The sequence below is a fragment of the Monodelphis domestica genome, chromosome 7 (genome assembly GCF_027887165.1).
Source record: "Monodelphis domestica isolate mMonDom1 chromosome 7, mMonDom1.pri, whole genome shotgun sequence".
NCBI lineage: Eukaryota > Metazoa > Chordata > Mammalia > Didelphimorphia > Didelphidae > Monodelphis > Monodelphis domestica.
The window spans coordinates 88926767-88947565 of record NC_077233.1 but is presented as its reverse complement, the minus strand read 5'-3'; the positions used below and the strand labels follow the sequence as shown (position 1 = coordinate 88947565).

Here is a 20799-nt window from a genome sequence, read left to right as displayed (position 1 = left end):
ATTCTGTTTATGGTGACCATGGAGAAAGGAGAAAGATGAAAAGTCATGGAGGATAACATTACAGACTTCATACAGACTCATAGAGAGATATAGAATCCAGATAAAAGATTTTATATGTGCCAGTGGAACTGGATAAATAAATCAAAAGATTGGGCAGAATATTTCCCTCTTATAGTCATAGTCAAGAAGCATCTGTTAAGTACTTCCTATGTTCCAGATCCTGGGCTAAGCCCTAAGGATAGAAAGAAAGGCATAAGCAGTCCTGGCTTTCTAAGAGCTCACATACAAATGGGGGGAGACAACTATGCATATGCAAGATATATACAGTGAAAATGATAGGCACTCAGAGAGAAGGATCTAGCAGGGAGGAGATGGAGGGCAGGCATTGGAAAGACTGTTGCAGAAGGTGGGGTTTGAGCTGTTTTGAAGAAAGCCAGGAAAGCCAGGAGGCAGAGGTGAGAAGGGAGAGCATTCCAGGCATGGGGGAAGACAGTCAGTGAAAATGCCATAATTGGGGGTTGGATCATTATGTGTACGAAACACTTACTAGCTATGTAACCATGAGCAATTCCCCCACTGGATCTGAGCCTCAGTTTCTTTATTAGTAAAATAACATTAACAGTGGCAAATGTGAAGGGGAATGAAGTATCAGAAGACTGAAAATGGAGGAAGGACCCAGGTTGTAGGGGGATTTAAAAGCTAAGCAGAATTTAATATATTATCCTGGAGGTGAGAGGGAACCATTGTATTTTATGAAGTGGAATCACATGGTGAGAACTATTCTTTAGGAAGATCACTTTTTCAGCTGGATGGACAATGGAGCAGAATGAGAGAGAACAATCAGCAAGCTATTGCAGTTGTCCAGTGATAAGGGCCTGTACCATGGTGGAAAATATGACAGAGCAGAGAAGGGGACACATAAGAAATATGTGAAGTTAGAAGTAACAATGCAGTCATGCAATCATTCTCTCTGATTTCATCTTTGTCTCTTATTTCTTCCTGTAGGCAAGAAGGAATATTTTTTAAAAATCTAGACACAGATTGACCTGGCTCTAATTTCTTTGTTGCAAGGGTTTCTTGTGATTCAACACCAGCATCCAGTTGGGTGTGGTTTCCACCAATGGGAACAGACAAGGTTATATTATTGCCTTCCATTTTGACCTTATCCTTCAGACTTTACAGTCTACTTTGCACCAATCTCAAATTTTATGATAAAATGTTTTTCATGATTTTATTTATTTTTTTTGCAAAGTACTGTGCTAGGTTAGGGGCTCACAGACAAAAATGAAAGTCCTTCACTTAACAAACTTTTAGTTGTCCAAGATGGTGCTATCTTCCTTTCTTCCTACAAGGTTATAAATTCTACGGAGGCAGTAAACTAAACTTTGTTTCTTTTCAGGGTTTGGTTCAGTGTTTTACATACAGTAGATCAATTATTGTTTGTTGATAGATTGTTTAGAGGGAATATGTAAATCTACCATAATCTATTGTACTCATAAGCCACAGGTACTGCTAACACAAATGATCTGTTGTGAGGAAGCTGCAGGATCCCATTCACTCAGCATCTTAAAGTTAACCAAAAGACAACTTTTAAAAAATCATCATGTGGATTTCACTATGTGAGAGGGAGTGGAAACTCTAATTCTAGTTGAGACAAACTGAGGAACATAGTCCTCTTATTGGTAGCAGGTGAAAAACAAAATTCACCAAAAAATATTTGTTGTATTCCTACCATATATATATAGCATTGCTCCAGATTCTGAATTCTTTAGTCCTTCCTTTTGGCCATCCCTCTTGCCCTTCATGGTGAAATGGATAGACCACTGGTCTAAGAACCAGAGGACCCATTCCAGTTCCAGCTTTATTTTTAATTTCCATGTGAATGAAGGCAAATAACTCCCCCTTTCTGTGCCTCAGTATCTCCATCCATAACTTGAAGGAGTTGGACCAGGTGATTCTAAGAGTTCCTCCAGATGTTATTCTGTAATAAGGTGATTAACAAAAGCCCCTGACTCTATCCTCCAAATTTCCCGGTTCTTAATTTGCTTTTTTCTTCAGCTTCAGGGCCACCGGGCTTGAAGAGCTAAGGGGCTGGGAGTCCCCAGCACAGTGGCAAAATTTCATCTTGAAAATGTTTTGACCTTGGCTACAAAATGAGAGACTAGGTAAAAACTGAGGGTCCTTCTAGCTCTGGCATTCTATGTTCTATGTCTCAAGATATTTTTCATTTCTGGCAGTGTATGTTCTATGTTCTAATGACCTTCTCAGTTCTAACATTCTTTGATGTATGTTCTAAGGCACCTGCCAGGTCTGACATTCTCTGATCTTCTAACATCCTATGATCATAGTATAAGGCCAAGGAAATGCCATTGGCCCAGATCCCTGTTCGGCACACAGGTGGCCAACATGGGCAACAGAGGGTGCAAAGAAGCGATGTGGGTCTGCGGGACAGGGCTATAGGGGGCGGGGAAAGGAGAGTGACAATTGCTTTGGAACGACCCCCGCTGTCACCACCTCTCCTCTAGGGCCTCCCCCGGCCAGTCACCTCTTGTGGATTTTCCTCAGTTTCCACTGGAGTAGAGGCAGAAGGGGTAGCGCTGGAAGGGGAGGAGAAAGCTAACCAGGAGGCGGGAGGCGTGAGGCCCCAGGTCGCGTGCTGGGTCTTGGTAGCAGGAGCCCGGGTGCGCGAGACCCCGCGCGACGGGTAGGGGAGCGCATGCGCAGGATCCTGGCGAGCGAGGGAGCCGCGGCGCTAGGAGGGGAGAGCAGAGGAGAGAGAAGAGAGAAGAGAGAAGGGAGAAGGAGGAGTGGGAGCTAGAGCGGGAGCAGCAGCTGCCTGCCGAGAGGTAGAGAGTCCTTCTCCTGAGCGGACCGGGAGCTGCGGAGCTGCTTTAGAGGGAGGGGGAGACAGCCCGGGGGTGGGCCGGGAAACCCCTCCCTCCGGAGCCCGCGGAGGTGCCTTCCACCCCCTCCCCATCCTGCCCCATCCGGAACGGCCTCGGCTTCTGTCCGGCATGAGCTGCTGACTGTCCGCCTTCCCGCTCGCCGCCCCCGGTGGGCTCCGAGTGCGCCACCGCCGCCGGGGCGCCGAAGCCCGGAGCCCAGCCCGGAGCCAGCCGGGCTGCCAGCCGCCCCCGGAGCCGCGGCAGCGGCAGCAGCAGCAACATCAGCATCAGCATCAGCATCAGCGGCAGCGGCAGCGGCGGCAGCCCCGACCCGGCAGCCGCCCCCGCGCCCAGAGAAACTGTTGATAGGCGCTGAGCCCGCAGGGGAAGCTGCTCCTCCGGCCTGGCCATGTGGACCCCCACCGAGGAGGAGAAATACGGCGTAGGTAGGTGCGGACCCCTCCTCCACCCTTGTCCCCAGAGCGGACTCCTGGTGGGGGGAGGCGGTCAGCGCGAGTGACCCCTCCTCCCCTCTCCCCGGTACTGGAACGGGGATCAGGGGGAGTGACCCCTCCTCCCCTTCTTTGGGACCTGGTAGGGGGTCTCGGGGGAGTGACCCTTCCAACCCCCACTCTGAACTGGTGGGGGCGGTCAGGGGAAGTGACCCCTCCCCACCTATAGCTGGGAAGAGTGAGGGGGAGGGGCAAAGGAGTGTGCGGGGGAGAGCTGGAGAAGGATGGGAGTATTGTGAGCGGGGGTGTCGTGTGTGTGTGCGTGTGTGTTTGGGGGCGCGTTGCATTGCTCCCCAGTGGTTGGGGAGGGGAAGAGGCGAGGATTGCTCTCGTACATATGTTGCCGATGGCAGCAACAGCAACAGCAGCAGCAGCCTCAGCATCTTGGAGTCTTGTCATGTGTTGGTGCCACGATGTTTGCGTCTGTCACATCTGCAGCCCCCTGGTTCGGTTCTTCAGCCGCCACAGCCCTGACGCTTCTTCTCACCATACCTCACTTTCCTCTTTCACTTTCATGGTCCCCCTCAGCCTCTTACCTCCTTTTTGGGATGCTGGGTCAGGTCTCAGGGCAGCTGCGGCCCTCTAGTTAGGATGCGGGTAGATGGACCGGCCGCTGGTTGCGTTTTAGACCCGGCATGGTGCGGTCTGTGTGGCGGATAATAGTCTGCTGGGGTGGTGGCTCTTGGCATTTCCAGCCCATTAGGATTACAGAAATCTCTTTCAACTATTGCTTTTCGTAGGAAAGCCTGGGTTTCCGAGTGCCCAATAGGCAAACACAGTCACAGTGCATCACTGGTTTAATCTATTAATCAGTGCAATTTTTCCTCTTTTTCTTCTCCCCATTTTAATCTTCCCTCTGATCATCTTGATGATCTGGACTTTGTGAATCAGAGAAATGGGACTTTAGGGGGCGCAAGTGATGCGGTACTGACTAAGAGCAGGTGCTTGTTTCCAGGAACAGAAAGAAATATTAGACAGTACACAATGAAATGTGGTGTTTGGACGATGCTCGTTTTTAAAGTTAGTGAGGCTTTTTTGGATCAAGCTGCATTCTCTTGATAGCCAGAGTAGTAGCAGTCCATGCAATGACTGCTCAGAAATTCGCCAGTCGAGCACTTTTGATGGAGCTTGGTAGAGAAATTTTGTCAAGAGAAAAATCAAACTATTCAATAATGTGGTACTTTGGTTTTTTGGTTAGCCTCAATATTTCCTCTACTTGAGTTTTATAGATTCCCAACTGGTGATCTTGTTTACTTTGGATTTTAGAATTGAAAATAAAGGATTATAGTGTTGACAATCTACTGTATACAAAAATTGTGAAAATTTGTAGATTCCTTTTCATTCATTTCCTCTCAGAGAAAGGTAAATATTTAGGTCTTCTACATATGTGACCATGTTGAATGAAATGAATGCTTTAAAAATATTTAGACCTCATTAAAGGATATAAATAAGGAACAATTACATTATGGGCTTCCCTTAATTCCCCAGTCATCTTTAATCTATATTTAGGGTTAAACACTAAAACTAAAGAATTCTTTTGGCATTGCATTGGACTTAAAAACATAAACACTAATTTTTAATTATTGAGTGTCATTTGCTTTTGTTTTGACCAAGGGTTATTTTGCCAGTTACTGTGTATAGGAATACAATATTGCATTATTGTAAATGTGTGTCAGCTTGTGAGTTTTTCTTTTGTGGCCACATTAAAATATTGAGGCTACAACCTTATTTTTGGTGCTTCTATTATAGAAGAAAAATCTGTTTAAACAAATGTCTTTCATGACATACTTCCACAAATTAATATATATCACCTTTTATGCCATTTGATTTATTTTTAAGGGTTTTTGTTGTTGTTTAACATGCAGTTAAAATTAGCTACTAAAATGTGAAGTTGGCAGTGGAAAAGCAAATATTTTGGAAAGTTGTAATAAGGTGATATATTTTGATATAATTTTGTAAGTTTCCATTATGGCAAAGTGCCATGCTAACATTGATTTTTATTCCATTTGGGGAATTGGAAATGTTCCTAAGCTGTTAGGAAAAACAGGAGACTTAACTTTTGCTTTAAATAACAACTTCAGAAAGTTTTTTGTATGTAATATGCCTTAACATAGTCATCACCAGGAATGGGATCGGAATGAGGGAAAATGGATGTAGACCTTTGCTCTACTATAACTGCTAAGAAAGCATTGGGGAATTCTGGAGGAAGAAGCACAGTGCCAAGATCCAGCTCTAGGCTTCACCCTTTGCCTCGAAGCATCTTCCTGCATACAAAGTAGACATTTTTGTGAAACAAAAGAGTTGATTGTTTATCAGCTTTAAACTTGTTCTTGAAACTACTTTGCTCTTTTCATACTGCTTCAAGTAATAACCCACCAATTTACAGTAATGGATTATGCTCTGTTTCTTATATTGGCATCTCTACTGCTTGTTTAAAGGTCCTCTTGTACATAAATAGAACATAATGTTATGTAAAGCTATTAAAAAGCTTTCTAACCACGTACACTATATGTCTTAAAGCATATAAATATTTGAGACTGTCTAGAACGTAGGTTAAAGTTATTGATGTTTATTTATTAGTCTGGAATCAGAAAACCACGGCTTCCTTAGATTGGAGTTGAAAAATGCTGACTACACAATATGTCTTGCTAAAATGTCTATTGAATGAATGAAACAGTTACTTTGAAGACATTCTCTTTGGTTCAAGTTTTTAATCTGAGGTTTGAGGAATGTACAATCTATGGATAGATTTCAGGGAGTTTCTGAGCTTGGATAAGAAAATAAATTACATCTTTAATTTTACTCTTCTCTAGTTGAAAAATAGCCTTTCCTTCAAGTATTTAAAAATATTATTTTGAGAAGGGGCCTATAGGCTTCCCTAGTTTGCCAAAGGCGCCCAAGATACTTAATGCCAGACTCAAAGGGGTTCTGTTCTCTGGGGAGGAGAACTCTCTTAAACTAAGTACACTTTCTACCAAAGTAAGTGCTATTCTCACTGTTTTTCTCCAGAAGCCTTTCCCCCATGCCCTTCTCTTTTCCTCTATACCTCACCCTAATTTAGTTCTTCACCGACTTATACATAACTTATTTCCCAAAAGTTCATTTTCTAGTTGATTACAACTCACAGAGATATTTTTTCATAGAAATAAGCTAAAAATTATTAAATACCTGCTTTTTGTAAGTTATTTATCTATTTTGGGGGGTAGAAAAAGCAACACAATATGAAAAATAGTCCCTGCCCTCAAGAAACTTGTGGCCTATAAGTGGGGAAAATAGAAATTATACAGATAAATGAATAAAGAGCAGAGGGTAATCCCTCACAACTAAGGCAATCAGGAAAGATTTCCCATAGGAAATAGTACCCAAGTTGAAATACAAAAGAAAAGGATTCTATGTGAATCAAAGACCGGTTGAGCCTACAGGCCAAGCATATAGAACAGATTGTGCAAAGGTACAAAAGCAAGAGGAATTCAGAGAACAACAGCAAGCAGAACAATTTGGCTGGAATATAGAGTATGGTAACCATATTGTGAAGGGTTTTAAAAGTCAAATGATGGATCTCGGATTTTATCTTAAAGACAATAGGGAAACACTGAAATTTTTTGAACATGGGAATGACATGAAGATATCTATATCTTAGGGAGATTACTTTGATAGTTCTATGGAGGATGGGTCTGTGATCTCATTAATGAGGATATTTCCTCTAATGATGCAGACAGATACCTATCCATGCTGGCTCCTCTTATATGACTTTCATTCAAGTTCATTTGATGTTCTTGGCGATTTCCTTGAATTCTCATGACACTGCAGGGTTACATACAGGCTGTATTTTTGTTATTCCTTGCTCTTACGATGTGACCCTGCCTGGGTCCTTCTACTATAAACCTGGAGAATGTTTATATATATCTCAGCATGTGTGAATCTTTAGTTTTTCAACAATTGACTATCTCCTCAAACCCCTCCTTTGGGAATATCCAATGTCTGATTTTACATTTGGCCAACTTATTCCGCCTCTCCCCCCCCCCCCCAGGTTACTAATGTATACTGAAGGACATGTTCAATGTAAATTGTAGCCATAGACCAGTTATTATCCTTTTGTCTATTGTTAGGTTTTCCTTTTGTCCTTGATGTCCTATATACCTAGAAAACCCCCCTTCTTCACATCCCCCTTTCTATTTTGCATCTTGTAAGAAGGCTCCTGTTCTAAGCAGATTAGGTGAGAAAACTCATCTTTTTCTGTAAAATCCATGTCTCTTTCCATGATTTCCCTTTAAATCTATCAGCCTAGTATAGCTGAAATAATAACTCATTCATTTCACATTTTTAACTTTACAAATTATATTTTTCTCACAACAATCTTGTTGATTTAGAGGTTTATTACTGAAAATAATCTTCCATAAACTTTTGATTCCTTTAATTCTTCCTTTTATTTGCTTGGTAGTAATAAATCCCACTATTACCTCTAGGATTAAATATAAACTCTTATATTTGGCATTCAGAACCCTTTATCACCTGACTTCATCCATCCTTTCCAATCTCATGCATACTATTCTCTGCCTTACACTCTCTCCAGGCAATCTGACCTTGCTGTTCTTTATATGTAGCACTATAATTCCCTATGCCTTTTTATTGGTTGCCTCCCTTACCTGGAATGAACTTTTTTCTCACTTATTTCTTCTAGGATTCCTAATTTTTTTCCTAGGATTATCCCTGGGGAAAGGGCCAGCACTAGCGTCTATATCAGGCTTTTCCTAGTTCTCCATAAGTTAGTGCCTTTTCCCCCTTATCTTCTGCAAAATCACAGAGGAAATACTGTAGTATAGTAGAACTTTGGCCCTGAATTTAGAAGCCCTAAGTTCAAATGATGCCTCTGACACTTACTACCCTTGTGTTTGTGGGGAAAGTCATTGGGTCTCTCTGGGCCTCAATTTTCTCATCTGTTAAATGAAGGGATTAGAGTAAATGGCTTCTTAGGTTTCTTCTAGTTTTAGATCTTATGAACTGTTTTACCTAGAAAATTGACTAGTGCCATACCCCAGAATTATCTATTTTGCCCTACTTATTTGCCTGGGATTATTTGATTCTATGCATCCGTTTTTCCTCCAACATAGTATTATTATTTTTCAGAGCTAAAGAGATAGTCTGCTTATTCAATTTCCATTACAAACATTTAGGCAGTTTTCCTACTTGAGGAAAAATAGATTCAAAAGAAAGAATAAATAAATAGTGGAACTAAACTCTTGAAGACTCTTCAAGCATTATATGCCTCCCTTTTTCTTCTGGTGCTGAGTTTATATGCCCAAAGATCTTAAGAGTTGTGCTGACCAGTCAGTCAACAGGTATTTATTAAATTTTTTCAAAAAGAAAATATCTCTGGTATTTTAAAAATGAAATAATGGAAGACCTAGAAGCTGCAAAGATTTGCTAACAAAATATTATTATTAGCAAATGGAGTGGAAAAATAACCTCTGTGATTAAGTATTGTAGTTAAGTGCTATTATTGTTTTGTCGAATGTTTTTAATTTCCCAAATTGTATATTGGGGCTTTCAGTAGGGTCTAAACTGATGGTCTCAGAAACCAAAAATGTTCTAGACCTCCAGTCCAAGAGATTCAATTGGGAATTACTGCCGATAGATTACAAGAAATGTGATTAGATAGAAAAAGAAATAATTTATTAAGTAGCTACTCTGTGATAGCCACTGTGCTGTGTGAGGCTTGCAAAAAAGAAGTAAACAGGGTGGTCTTTACTTTAAAGAAGTATACAATTCTGAAAGGGGAAGACAAATATAAAGGGGTAATTGCAAGTGCTGAGGGATAGGGGGGAGGGTGTCCTCATGGTGGGCCTGGCAGCCAGAGTGAAGGCAGAACAAATCAATGTGAAAGACTGGTGACAGCATAAGCTAGAGAGTGATCCAGCAGTGGGGAGTTAAGTGATCATGAAGCCATTAATGGCTCAGTGTCAATTTGGAAAGTGTCTAGTGGAATGCCTCAGGGATCTGTCATTTGCCCTGTACCACTGAAACATTATATTCATGACTTGGATGAAAGCATAGATCAATCAGTCAGTGTCAGCTAGCATTTATTAATTGTTTACTATGTGTCATGCACTTCTGCTAAGTGTTAGGAATACAAAGAAAAGTAGAAAATAAATAGTCCTTGCTCTCAAGGAGCTCACAGTCTAAACAGGGAAACAACATGATATGTACAGATGAGATATATCTGTATTTATAACACAGTTATATTTATATCTTCTTCAGGATATTGGGAGTAGTCTCAGGGGAAAGCACTAAGAAATGCTGGAAAAAGCTTCTTACAGTAGGTGGGATGTTAGCTGAGATCTGATGGAAGTCAGTGAAGCCATGAGGCAGAGGTGAAATACTTAACAAAATTCTAGATCATACAAAACTGGAAGATCTCCCTAACACATTGTCAAAAATATCTCATCTGACTAGAATTATAATCTAAATAGAATAAAATGTGTAAATTCTTACTTTGGAGTTGACAATTATAAGCTGTGGGAGGCATGGCCAAATAAATATCAGTTAGATTAAAAGAGGTCTGAGGACTCAGTGTCAAGATATGTAAAAAACCAATAAGCATTTATTAAGATAGCACAGTGCCAGGCACTGAGTATTCAAAGAAAGGCAAAAGACAAATTCTGCTCTTGAGGAGATCACACTTTAAGGGAGGAGACAGCATTTGAATAGGATTTGATACAGAATAAGTTGGAATTAATAAATAGATTTAGTGAACTACACATCAATATGAGCCATTAGTGTGATATGGTAGCCAAAAAAAGCCAATGTGATTTTTCAGCTCCACTAAGAGGCCAGGGAGATAATAGTCTTGATATACTCTGCTCTGCTGGATCATATCTGGAAGAGTATTTTAGGATGGACTTTGATAAACTGGAGAGCATCATGAGGAAGGTCACTGGGATGGTAAAGGACTCTTGACATATGAATACTGACTGAATAATCTCAAGATGTTTAGCCTGGATAAGAGACTTCAGGATGATATAATAGTTGTATTCAAGTGTTTGAAAGACCCTCAAATGAAAGAGGAATTAAAATTGTTTTGTTTGTCCTCAGAGTACAAAAGTGTGTGCATTGGCAAGGAATTTTAGAGTCACATTTAGAGTCACAAAATCTCAGTCAGAAAGAATAGCAGAGGCCATTTATTTAGTCTAACAATTGCCAAGGATCCATTTTTAAAATACTTGACAGGTGGATACCAAGCCTTTGCTTAAAGACCACTGGTGACAGGAAATCCATCACCTCTGTGAGCAGCTTATTCTTCTATTGGACCATCTCTAATTATTCAGAAGCTTTCCCTTAAATCAAGGTTAGAAAGGAATAAAGAGGTAGGTCTCTCATCTTCCCTTCAACTACCAAATTCCTCTTTATCTTCACTTATTCTTTCTTCCTTTATTCTAATCTGAGGAAGAGGTTGTCTCTTCTTGCCAAGGCTCTCCTTCCTGCTTATGACATTGATCTGTCACTATCATCTTGCCTCTTCGTTCATTACCTTTTTCCCTTTCATCATCATTCTTTCCATAACTATTGACTCCCTTTCATTTGATTACATGATCAAATTTCTTCCATTAAAAAAAACAGAACAAAACAAAACTTAATCTTGCCATCCCCTCAAGCATCTGTCCTATATCTTTCTTCCCTTTTACTGCCAAACTTTTAGTAAGAATTATCCCTATCACTGCTCCACCATTTTTGAAACTCTTTGCACTCTAGTTTCTAACCCTACAATTCAATTGAAAATGCCCTGCTACCCATGTGATCTAAGACAAGATGCTTACCTCTCTGGGATTTAGTTTCTATGTTTGGAAAATGAGGGCATTGAATTAGGTGACCTCTGAGGTTCCATGCAATTCTAAATCAATGCTGTATTATCTCTAAGGTAACTGGTGATCTCTTAACTGTTAAATATGATGGCATTCTCTTGGTCTTCATCCTCCATGACTTTTTACATTTTGTCATTTTCTTCTTGGATACTTCCTCCTTTCTTGGCTTTCATGACTGTTCTTTACAATTTTTTGCTCTTACCTATCTGACTATCCTTTATAAATAATAAGTAGAACATTTATTAAGTACTTATTGTATGCCAGATACTGTGCTAAAGAGCTGAGAATACAAATACAAGAAAAAGACTCTATCTTCAATAAGTTTACATTCTTTAAAAAAATTTTTTTTCATTGTCAGCCAGATAGCCCAGTGGATAAAATGCTGGACCTGAAGTTAGGATGACACTTACCAGCAGTGTGACTCTTAGTTTCTTCATCTGTAAAATGAGCTGGAGAAAAAAAAATGGCAAATTAATTCTATTTTTTTTTACCTTTACCAAGAAAACCCTAAATAGGTCATAAGTTAGACATGCCTGAACAACAACAAAATTATTGTGTAGATTCCTTTTTGGTTCTGCTAACTTTATCCTACACCAGTTTATATAAATCCTTTCATGTTTCTCTGTACTGCTCTCAATCATCATTTATTTTTTCTTTTCTTCTTTCTTCTTTTTCTTTTTACAAGTAAGTGATTTTAAGTAATCATTTTCTAACATTTTGTAATCCATATTTTCTCCCTCCCCAATAGGAAGGCAATATGATATAGGTTTGACATATGTTATCATGTTTGTTATGCTATAAAAGAAAACACATCACTTACATAAGGAAAAAAATAATGAAAGACATAAAGTGAAAAGTGGTATGCTTCAGTCTGCATACATACTCTTTCAGTTCCTGCCATGGTGGTGGATAATCTTTTTCCATCAAGAGACCTTTGGAGTTGTCTTGGATCCTTGAGCTGCTGATAATAGAGACATCATTCACAATTGATCCTCATACATTATTGCTATTACTGTGTACAACATTTCTCCTGGTTCTGTGTATTTCATTTTGTATCACTTCATATAAAAGTCTTTCTTGGTATTTTTGTGATTGTCCTCTGTCATTTTTTATGGCAAAATAGTATCCCATTATCATAAACCACAACTTGTTCAGCCATTTATCAATTGATGGACATTTCTTCAGTTTCTAATTTTTTGCCATCACAAAAGAGCTGCCATCAACCTGCATACTTTTTTATAGCACAGTAATATTTCATTATGTTTGTGTACTATAAATTTGTTTAGCCATTCCTCAATTAATAGACTTCTGCTTTGTTTCTAGTTCTTAGCTATCACAAAATGTACAGTTATATTTTGGATTATATGGGGACTTTCTTTTTATTGATGGCCTTTGGGAGGGGCATGAGCCCAATAATGGAGACTTTGACTCAGGACATTTTAATCAATTATTTGTATAATTCCAAATTGCTTTTCACAAATAATTGTTCAATTTTACAACTCCATTAACAGTGTATTAGTGTACCTATCATTCTACAATCCCTCCAACACTATTACCATGTTTTGGCATCTTTTGCTAATTTGCGGGGATGAGGTGAAATATTAGGGTTGTTTTGATTTGTGTTTCTCTTATTTTATTTAATTTATCATTAATTTATTAGTAATTTGGAGCATTCTTTCATATAGTTGTGAACAGTGCAGTTTTACCATTTTCTATTAAGAATTTTTGTTCATATCCTTTGACCATTTGTCTATTAAGGAATGGCTATTTTGTATACGTGTGTAAATATGCACAAACATGTATGTACATGTATATGCATATGTATGTGGTGCATTAATTTTGTTTGTGCCGAAATCTTCCATTTTCAAGTAATCAAAGTTACCTGTTTTATCTTTTGTAATTGCCTCCATCTTATTTGGTTAAGGTCATATCTCCTACCCATAGCTGTGAGTCATATAATCTATTTTTCTTCTAATTTTTCATGGCATAATCTTTAATATTAAGGTCATCAATCTAGTTAGAATGTGTTATAGAATGTGATATAAAGTATTGGTCTAAGACTAATTTCCTTCACTCCACTTAACCAGTTTTTCTAGGAGTTTTTATCAAATAAGGAAATTTTCCCAGGTAATTTGTGTTTTCCACTATGAAACATCCATTTATTGATTTCTATTGTTTTTGATTCTCTCTTGCCTCATGTGTTCCATTGATCTATTTTTGACCAATACCAGATATTTTAATGACTGCTGCTATATACCATAGTTTTTAGTCTAGAAGTGTTAATCTCCCTGTGTCTATACTTCTTTTTATCAAATTCTTTGCTATTCTAGATATTTTGTTCCTTTAAATGAATGTTGTCATTATTTTATCAAGTTCCATAAATTCTCCTTTTCTAATTTGATTTGTATAACGTTAATACTATAAATTCATTTTGATAGTATTGTCATTTTTATTATATTAGCACAGTCTAGGCATGAGCACTGAATATTGCTCCAGCTACTTGAGTTATTCTTTATTTCTTCAAGGGCATTTTGTGATTGAATCTGTATTAAGTTTTTTCCATGCTTAGGTAGGTTGATTCAGATAAATCACAGATATTTTGTGCATTTTGTAGTTATTTGGAATGAGATTTCCCTTTATATCTATGCTTCTTGTATTGTTATATGTTATTATGTAGAACTTCTGTTGCTTTTTGAGGATTTAACTTACCAGAGCTATTGTCCTAATTAGTATCTGCCTATTTCTTTGGATTTTAAATCATATTGTCAACAAATAGTGATAGGTGTTTCTCCCTTTTGTCTATTTTTGTGCCTCTAATTCCTTTCTCTTGCCTTATTGCTGTTAGTGTCATGTTAAAAACTATATTAAAAATAGTGAGAAGGCTGGATATTCTTGCTTCACTCCTGTAATGATTGGAAAGATTCTAGTGTATCCCCGTTGCATACCATGCTTGCTTACTGGATACTTTTTATGCTATTTTTTAAAAAAGGTCCTTCTATGCCTATTCTTTGTAGGGTTTTTAATTATAAAAAAAAGAGTATTGTACTTTGTCAATGGCTTTTTCCGGATCTCTTAAGATGATCATATGGTTTTGGTTTTTAATGTAATTAATTATATTGTTTGTTTTCCTAATGTTGAACCATCCTTGTGTCCCAGGTATAAGTCCTGTTTGGCCATGATGAATGATTTCTTGGATTAATCAAAATAATCTGTTTGATGGAATTTGACTTAAGTTTTTTGAGTCAATGTTTGTTAATGATGCTGAATTATAGTTTTATTTCTGTGTTTTATATTTCCCTGGTTCCAGTACTAGAACTATATTTGTATCATAAAATGATTGTAGGAGAGTGCTTTATTTCTTGATTTTTGAGAATACGTTATACTTATTGTTACTTACTACTTACTTACTGTTCAAAAGTTTGATAGAATTCTCCTGTGAATCTATTGGGATCAGAATTTTTCTTGTTACTTCCTTTCCAGGGAACTCTTATTTTCCTTTCTGAGGTTGGACTTATTTAAGATTTCTATCTGGTCTTCTAATCTTTTGGATATTTCATATTTTTAAGATACTACTCTCTTCTGCATCCTTTTTAGCATATAATTATGAGTAATATATTCTGATTTTTATTTTCATTTTCCTGATTTTGTTGTGATTTAACCTTGTTCATTTGCTATTTTATTGATTTGATTTTCTGTTCTCTTTTGTTTAATCAGATTATCAATTTTAGTAATCTTTTCAAAGAACAAACTTATAATTTTATTTTTCATTTCTATGGTTTTTTATTCTGACTTATCCCATCTAATTTTAATACCTCCTCTTTTGTCTTTATTTTAGATTTGTCTTTATATTGATTTAAAAGCCTTTAATTGGCCTTATTATTTTGAAAAATGCATTCAGCTCATTGATCATTTTTCCAATTTGTTAATTTATATTTGTAAGAATGTGATTGTTCCCTTGGGGACTACTTTAGCTGTATCCCAGAAATTTTGTTTCTTTGATTTGTACTTTGACCCACTTATTTGGTATTTCATTGTTAAATCTTTATTTGTGTTTGTATTTTTTTGTTTACAATCCCTGAACCAATGAATAGTTTTATTGAGTTTTGAGCTGTAAAATATGTAGTAAATATTTCTCTCTTTTTACATTTTTTGGAAATATCAGTGCCCTGATACATACTCAGTTCTTGTAAAAGTTCCATGTAATGCTAAGAAATATATGCATTCTTTTGCTGTCCCATTTAGAAGATTTCTTATGTTTTTAAGCTCTAGTTTTTTCAGAAATTTATTCACTTATGTATTTTCCCTTTTGTTTATTTTTCTATTAGATTCCTCTATATCTGAGAAAGGAATATTAAAGTTTTCTGTCACTATTGTGTTACCATCTGCCTTCTCATAGCTCAGGTTATGTTTCCTTTATGAATTTGGATGTAAAAATATTTGAAGTACTTAAGCTTTTTATTGATTCTGGTTTGTTATCTGTGGTTCCTTTCAGCATAATGTAGTCTCCTTGTTTATTCCTTTTTATTTTTTGAATGTTTCTTTTTGCTTTGTCAGATAGCATGATTACAACTCCTGCTTTTTTGGATTCATTTGATGCATAGTAAATTTTTTTCTCTTCCCTCAGTTTTATTTTGTGTATGTTTTTTGTGTTTTAAATGTACTTCTTATAAGCAACAGATTGTAGGACTTTGTTTTCTTAGCCAATCTGTCACTCTTCTTCATTTTATTGGATCATTTAATCCAGTCACATTTAAAGTTATGGGAGTTAGGTTTATATTTTTATCCATCTGTCTCCAATTTTTTCAAGTTATGATTTTTTCCCTTTTCTACTATAAACATAGCACTATGTTCCTTCATTTGCCTTACCTTGATCTTTTTGAAGGTGGCCCTGTTCCCACTGGCTCTCTTCCACTCACCCCTTACCCCCTCCTCTTGTTTGATACCACTTTTCCCTTTGGGGTTTTGCTTTCTTAAAATGCCTCAAACACCACTTTATTATTGAAGGTCTATCTTTTTTTCATTTAATAATTAAAGTCAGATTTACAGGGTAGGTCACCTCAGGCAGCATCCTGAATTCCATTGCTCTTTGGAACACATTATTCCATTCCTGTCTATATTTTCTTATAGGTACAGAAAAGTCTGGCATTATTCAAATTTCCTTTCCTTTGTCTTTACAGATCTTTCTCCTGATCACTTGAAAAACTTGGTTTTGAAATGAATTTTTAAATTTAACCACTATATGTCTTGGAGTGTGCAGACCTGAATTTTTTCCTGGAGCTGATCTATGAATTCTTTCATTGGAATTTTATTTTCTATGTTCAGAAGTTCTGGGTAGTTCTGTTATTTCCTACATTATGGAATTAATTTTTTTGTTCTTCTGGGATACTTGTGGTTCTTAGATTGTCTATGTATTCTGTGTTCCAGATCACTATGTTTTGGTTGCAGAGGGATTGTATCTTCTCCGAGTGTTATTGGGGATTTTTTTTCCTTCTTCATATTTGTCCTTTATTCCTGTATACTTACATTCCTAATTTATCATTTGTGGTTTTATATCTTTGAAGAGACTTGCCATTGAAGATTCCAGTTTCTTAATTTCACTCATTGTTTTTCTTTGCAGACCAAAAATAAAACTCTCATAATTCTCATTTCTCTTTTGAACCACTTAGGAATAGTGTGTTGTAATTCCATGTTCTCCTCTCATTCTACAGGGTCTTTTGTGTCAAGTATTGAATTATTTTCTGTTGTTGTGTAGTATTTACTCATAGATGCTCATAGTCATTCATTAGAGCTTGAAGCCATATTTCCTTCTAATGTTAATACTTTCCATATTGATTTATCTGCTTTTGTTCAATGTCTTTAAGTTTTTTTTCTCCCAGGATCTTTGGTAAATTCAGTCCCCCCCCCCAACCTTATTTTCTCCTTATTTACATTCTGACTGACTTCTCTGATGGTGGTTTCACAAAGGTATCTGAACCTCCTTCAGCACTGGGCAATTCAGAGTTCATCAGCTTATCTCTGCCCCCAAAATGACTTAAAATTAAAACCCTTACCAGAGTCTCCTGAAACAGGGGACCAGGGCCTGGGGTGGGATTTTGTTGTAGGTCTCTGGGTCTACTAGTGCAGCCTCACTGCTGGTAGCATGGGAGGTAGAGGAGTGGTGCTGAGGGAGCTCAGGGTCAGAGAAGGTCAGTTTATTATTTTACTATCTTTTGGATCCTGGGTGTCCTAGATCATGCAGACAACTGGAGTTGCTTTTTCTTTGGTGCATATTTTCTGTTTTGGAAAGGTTTGAGGGATCCTAGGGAGAAGCAAAGGTCCTAGTCCTTCACTAGAAGAAGATAGCCTAACAGAAGCATGATGAAGTCTAGAAAATCAGAAGTGGAGCTGGGAGAGTAATAGTAATGGTTGGCTGGATACTTCCTCAAAACAGAAATTCTGGGAAAAACTTGCTAGTTGGAGGAGGGAACCACAAGAATAAAAGGATCTTCCAGGATGAGAAGACTTTAGAGCCAGGCATTTTCCAAGTTGAGAAGGCTGCTGTAGTATAGTGGAGATGTCTGGAGAGTTAGCACAGCTGAAATAAAAGCAAAGGAGTGTTATAATAATGATGAAGTAATGATCCATCTAAAGTCATGGTCTCTTACCCTATGTTCCAGGACTTTGCCCAAGCTTTCTCCTTTTTGTACATTCCCCTCGGTGGGCTTTTTTAGTTACACTGATATATTTCTATATTCACACACACACACACACACACACACACACACACACACACACACACACACACACACACACACACACAGATGATCTCCACATTTATACATCCTTCCTCAATCATTCTCCTGAATTGTAGTCGAACAAACCTGTCAACTACCAGCCCAACATCTCTTCTGACTTCTAGTTTTACATCATCAACTGTCTGTTGGACAGGATTCCTGAACTGGATATCCTGTAGTAATTTCAAACTCAGAATTTCCAAAACTGAAATCATTAACTTTCTTTCCAGACCCTCCTTTCTGACCAACTTCCCTAATACTGTTGAGGGCTTGTACCTTCAGGGTCAACATCAGTTACTCACTTACACTTACCCACCATATCTGAATTGTTGTCAAATCTTGTAATTTTTGCCTATACAATGCCAATGGGAGAGAGAGCTCAGATCAGAAATTGGCAAATGCTGCAAATTAGTATTTGATTTATTTTTGTTGTCGTTGTTGTTGATAGACTTTATTTGTGGAGGAAATGTTAATAATGTAGATAAACTCGGAAGCTTTTCATATTAGTTTCTTGTTTTTTGAGAGCCAGTTGTTATATATTTTACCAGATCACCCTTTGGTGCCATACACTATTCTTGGGTAGGCCAGAAAAGGAAATGTGAATCTTTTTATTTTTTTAACTATTATGTTGATCAAATTAAGCTTTAGTAATGTTAATTAGAATAGCTTAGCAAATTTGGGACTTTCCTATCTGTGTTCTGTAGCTTTCTTTCTCTAAATGTGTTACGTAGAAAACTGAAACTCGAAAATTGGTCAAATTAAATATGTATCTCAAAGGACTGACCATTGATAACAAATGATAATTTTTTGGATTGGAATTTGGATTAGGATTGGAAAATGCAATATTTTGGACTAAAAATTTTTATACTTTATATCCTCTGATTGGTATTTTGAATCTTCATCTGATTGTTTGTTGTTTTTGAGATGATTTGAAATTATCCCCAGTATATAAATCATTTTGGATTGTATTATGTAAGCCTATATTTGAATTTTAATTATAATTTCATATTTTCACCCTAACATGGAAACTTGATTATGGAGATATTTACAAGTCATCTCTTTTATTCTCTTTTGACATTTTTCCTTGTTAAAAATCCATGTTTCTTGAACACATGAAGTCACTCTGTAATCCCGCTTATTTTTCTTTGTTATGCTCATATTCAGATTTTGGAGCTTTGTTGTTATTGTTCAATCATTTCAGTTGTGTCCTACTCTCTGTGACCCCATTTGGAGTTTCCTTAGTAAAGATATTGGAGAGGTTTGTCATTCCTTTCTCTAGTTTATTTTACAGATGAGAAACTGAGGCAGACAGGGCTAAATGACTTGCCCAGGGTCACACATCTTAAATGTCTGAACCTGGTTTCGACTCAGAAAGATGAGTCTTTCTGACTCCAGGCCCAGCACTCTATACACTTTGCCACCTAGTTGTCCTGATTTTGGAGCTGATACATGTTTAATAATTGGATGTATTTGTGTCTGTTTTTATTTTCATATTTCTATGAGTGTTAATTTTAACTTATATTGTTGCTCAATGCTTTTTATAATTTATAGATTTTTAAAATTTATAGAAAGAGACTTAATATCTTAACACTGATATAAGAAAGACATATTGGAAGGTAGGGGACCAAAAGATAGTTATAATATTCTTTTGTGGATGACTATTATTTCATTTGTATATGAGTAGCAACAGAAACTAATGTTTAGGAAGTATGAAAAAGGTAACTAGTAGAAGAATGGAACACAGTCATTTCTTTTGGTATTTCATTTGAAAATTTTAACTAATTAATCTTTAGGAACAAAATCATTCAGTGCCTTTATATTTTATTTCTTTTATTTCTTTGGTCCAACCCTCCCCATCCCCCAGGTACTTAAAGTTGGGACCAGGATAGGGGAATTTTAAGGATGTTACAGGAACTTGAACTGTAGGCCTTCAAATAACTATTTGTCAGTGAGGAAAGTAGTAGAACTTGGAATATGTGAAATAGATGATCATTGCAGTCTTTTAAACTGTATGTACTCTGTATCATTCTCCATCAAATTATTTTTATGATGTATTTTTTGGGAGTACTTTGCAAGTACATATTAAGCATTTGCGTTATACCCAGCTGTACAGGGTACTCTTGGGGGATGCAAAATAAATATGAACTACATTAGATGAAGAAACAAGTAACATGAAATATTCAGTGAAAAATAGCACTGTAATTATGTGAAAGTGAATGATAATGATGAAACAAATTGGCAAAATTCACAGGCTGTTGCTAAAGCTGCACCCAGCAGGAAAGAAACTGAAAAGCAAAGGATTACTGATTTGAGCATTCAATTTTAAAAGAGTAGAAAATAAAATTTAAAACAAGCTCAAAAGAAATTTGAAAATTAGAGGAGAAATAGCAAAAATGGAAAAAAGATACAGATGATAGAAATGATAACTAAAAGGTGATTCTTTGAAAAGACTAACAAAATAAACAAACCTTTAGTTAACTTGATTTTAAAACAAGAGAAAAATTAAAATTTCAAAATAAAATCAGGGTAAAATTACAACAGAGAAGAAATAAAGAATTATTTGAAGTAACTATGCAATTAAATACTGCCAAAACCAAACTTTTGAAAGAAATAGATTACCTACCAAAGTATAAAGCATCAAAGTTAAAAGCGTACAAAAAATATCTTAGCTCAGAATCAGAAAATGAAATTGAACAAGTCACGAAGGAAGGAAGGAAGGAAGGAAGGAAGGAAGGAAGGAAGGAAGGAAGGAAGGAAGGAAAGAAGGAAA

At 37.0% G+C, this 20799-nt stretch overlaps 1 protein-coding gene across 6 annotated transcripts in view; it reads left to right on the top strand.

Annotated features, from left to right (window-relative positions):
• Positions 1–2702: 2702 nt before the first annotated feature.
• DOCK3 (dedicator of cytokinesis 3) overlaps positions 2703–20799 on the top strand; it is a 604983-nt gene continuing 586886 nt past the window's right edge. For 5 of the 6 annotated variants that reach the window (XM_056805021.1, XM_056805018.1, XM_056805020.1 and 2 more), the window contains exon 1: positions 2731–3331. In XM_056805021.1, coding sequence (XP_056660999.1) covers positions 3295–3331 — 37 coding nt within the window. In that variant the 5' untranslated portion in view covers positions 2731–3294. Of the gene's footprint in view, positions 3332–20799 lie in introns of all 6 variants that reach the window. The other variant, XM_056805016.1, reaches the window with a different exon arrangement.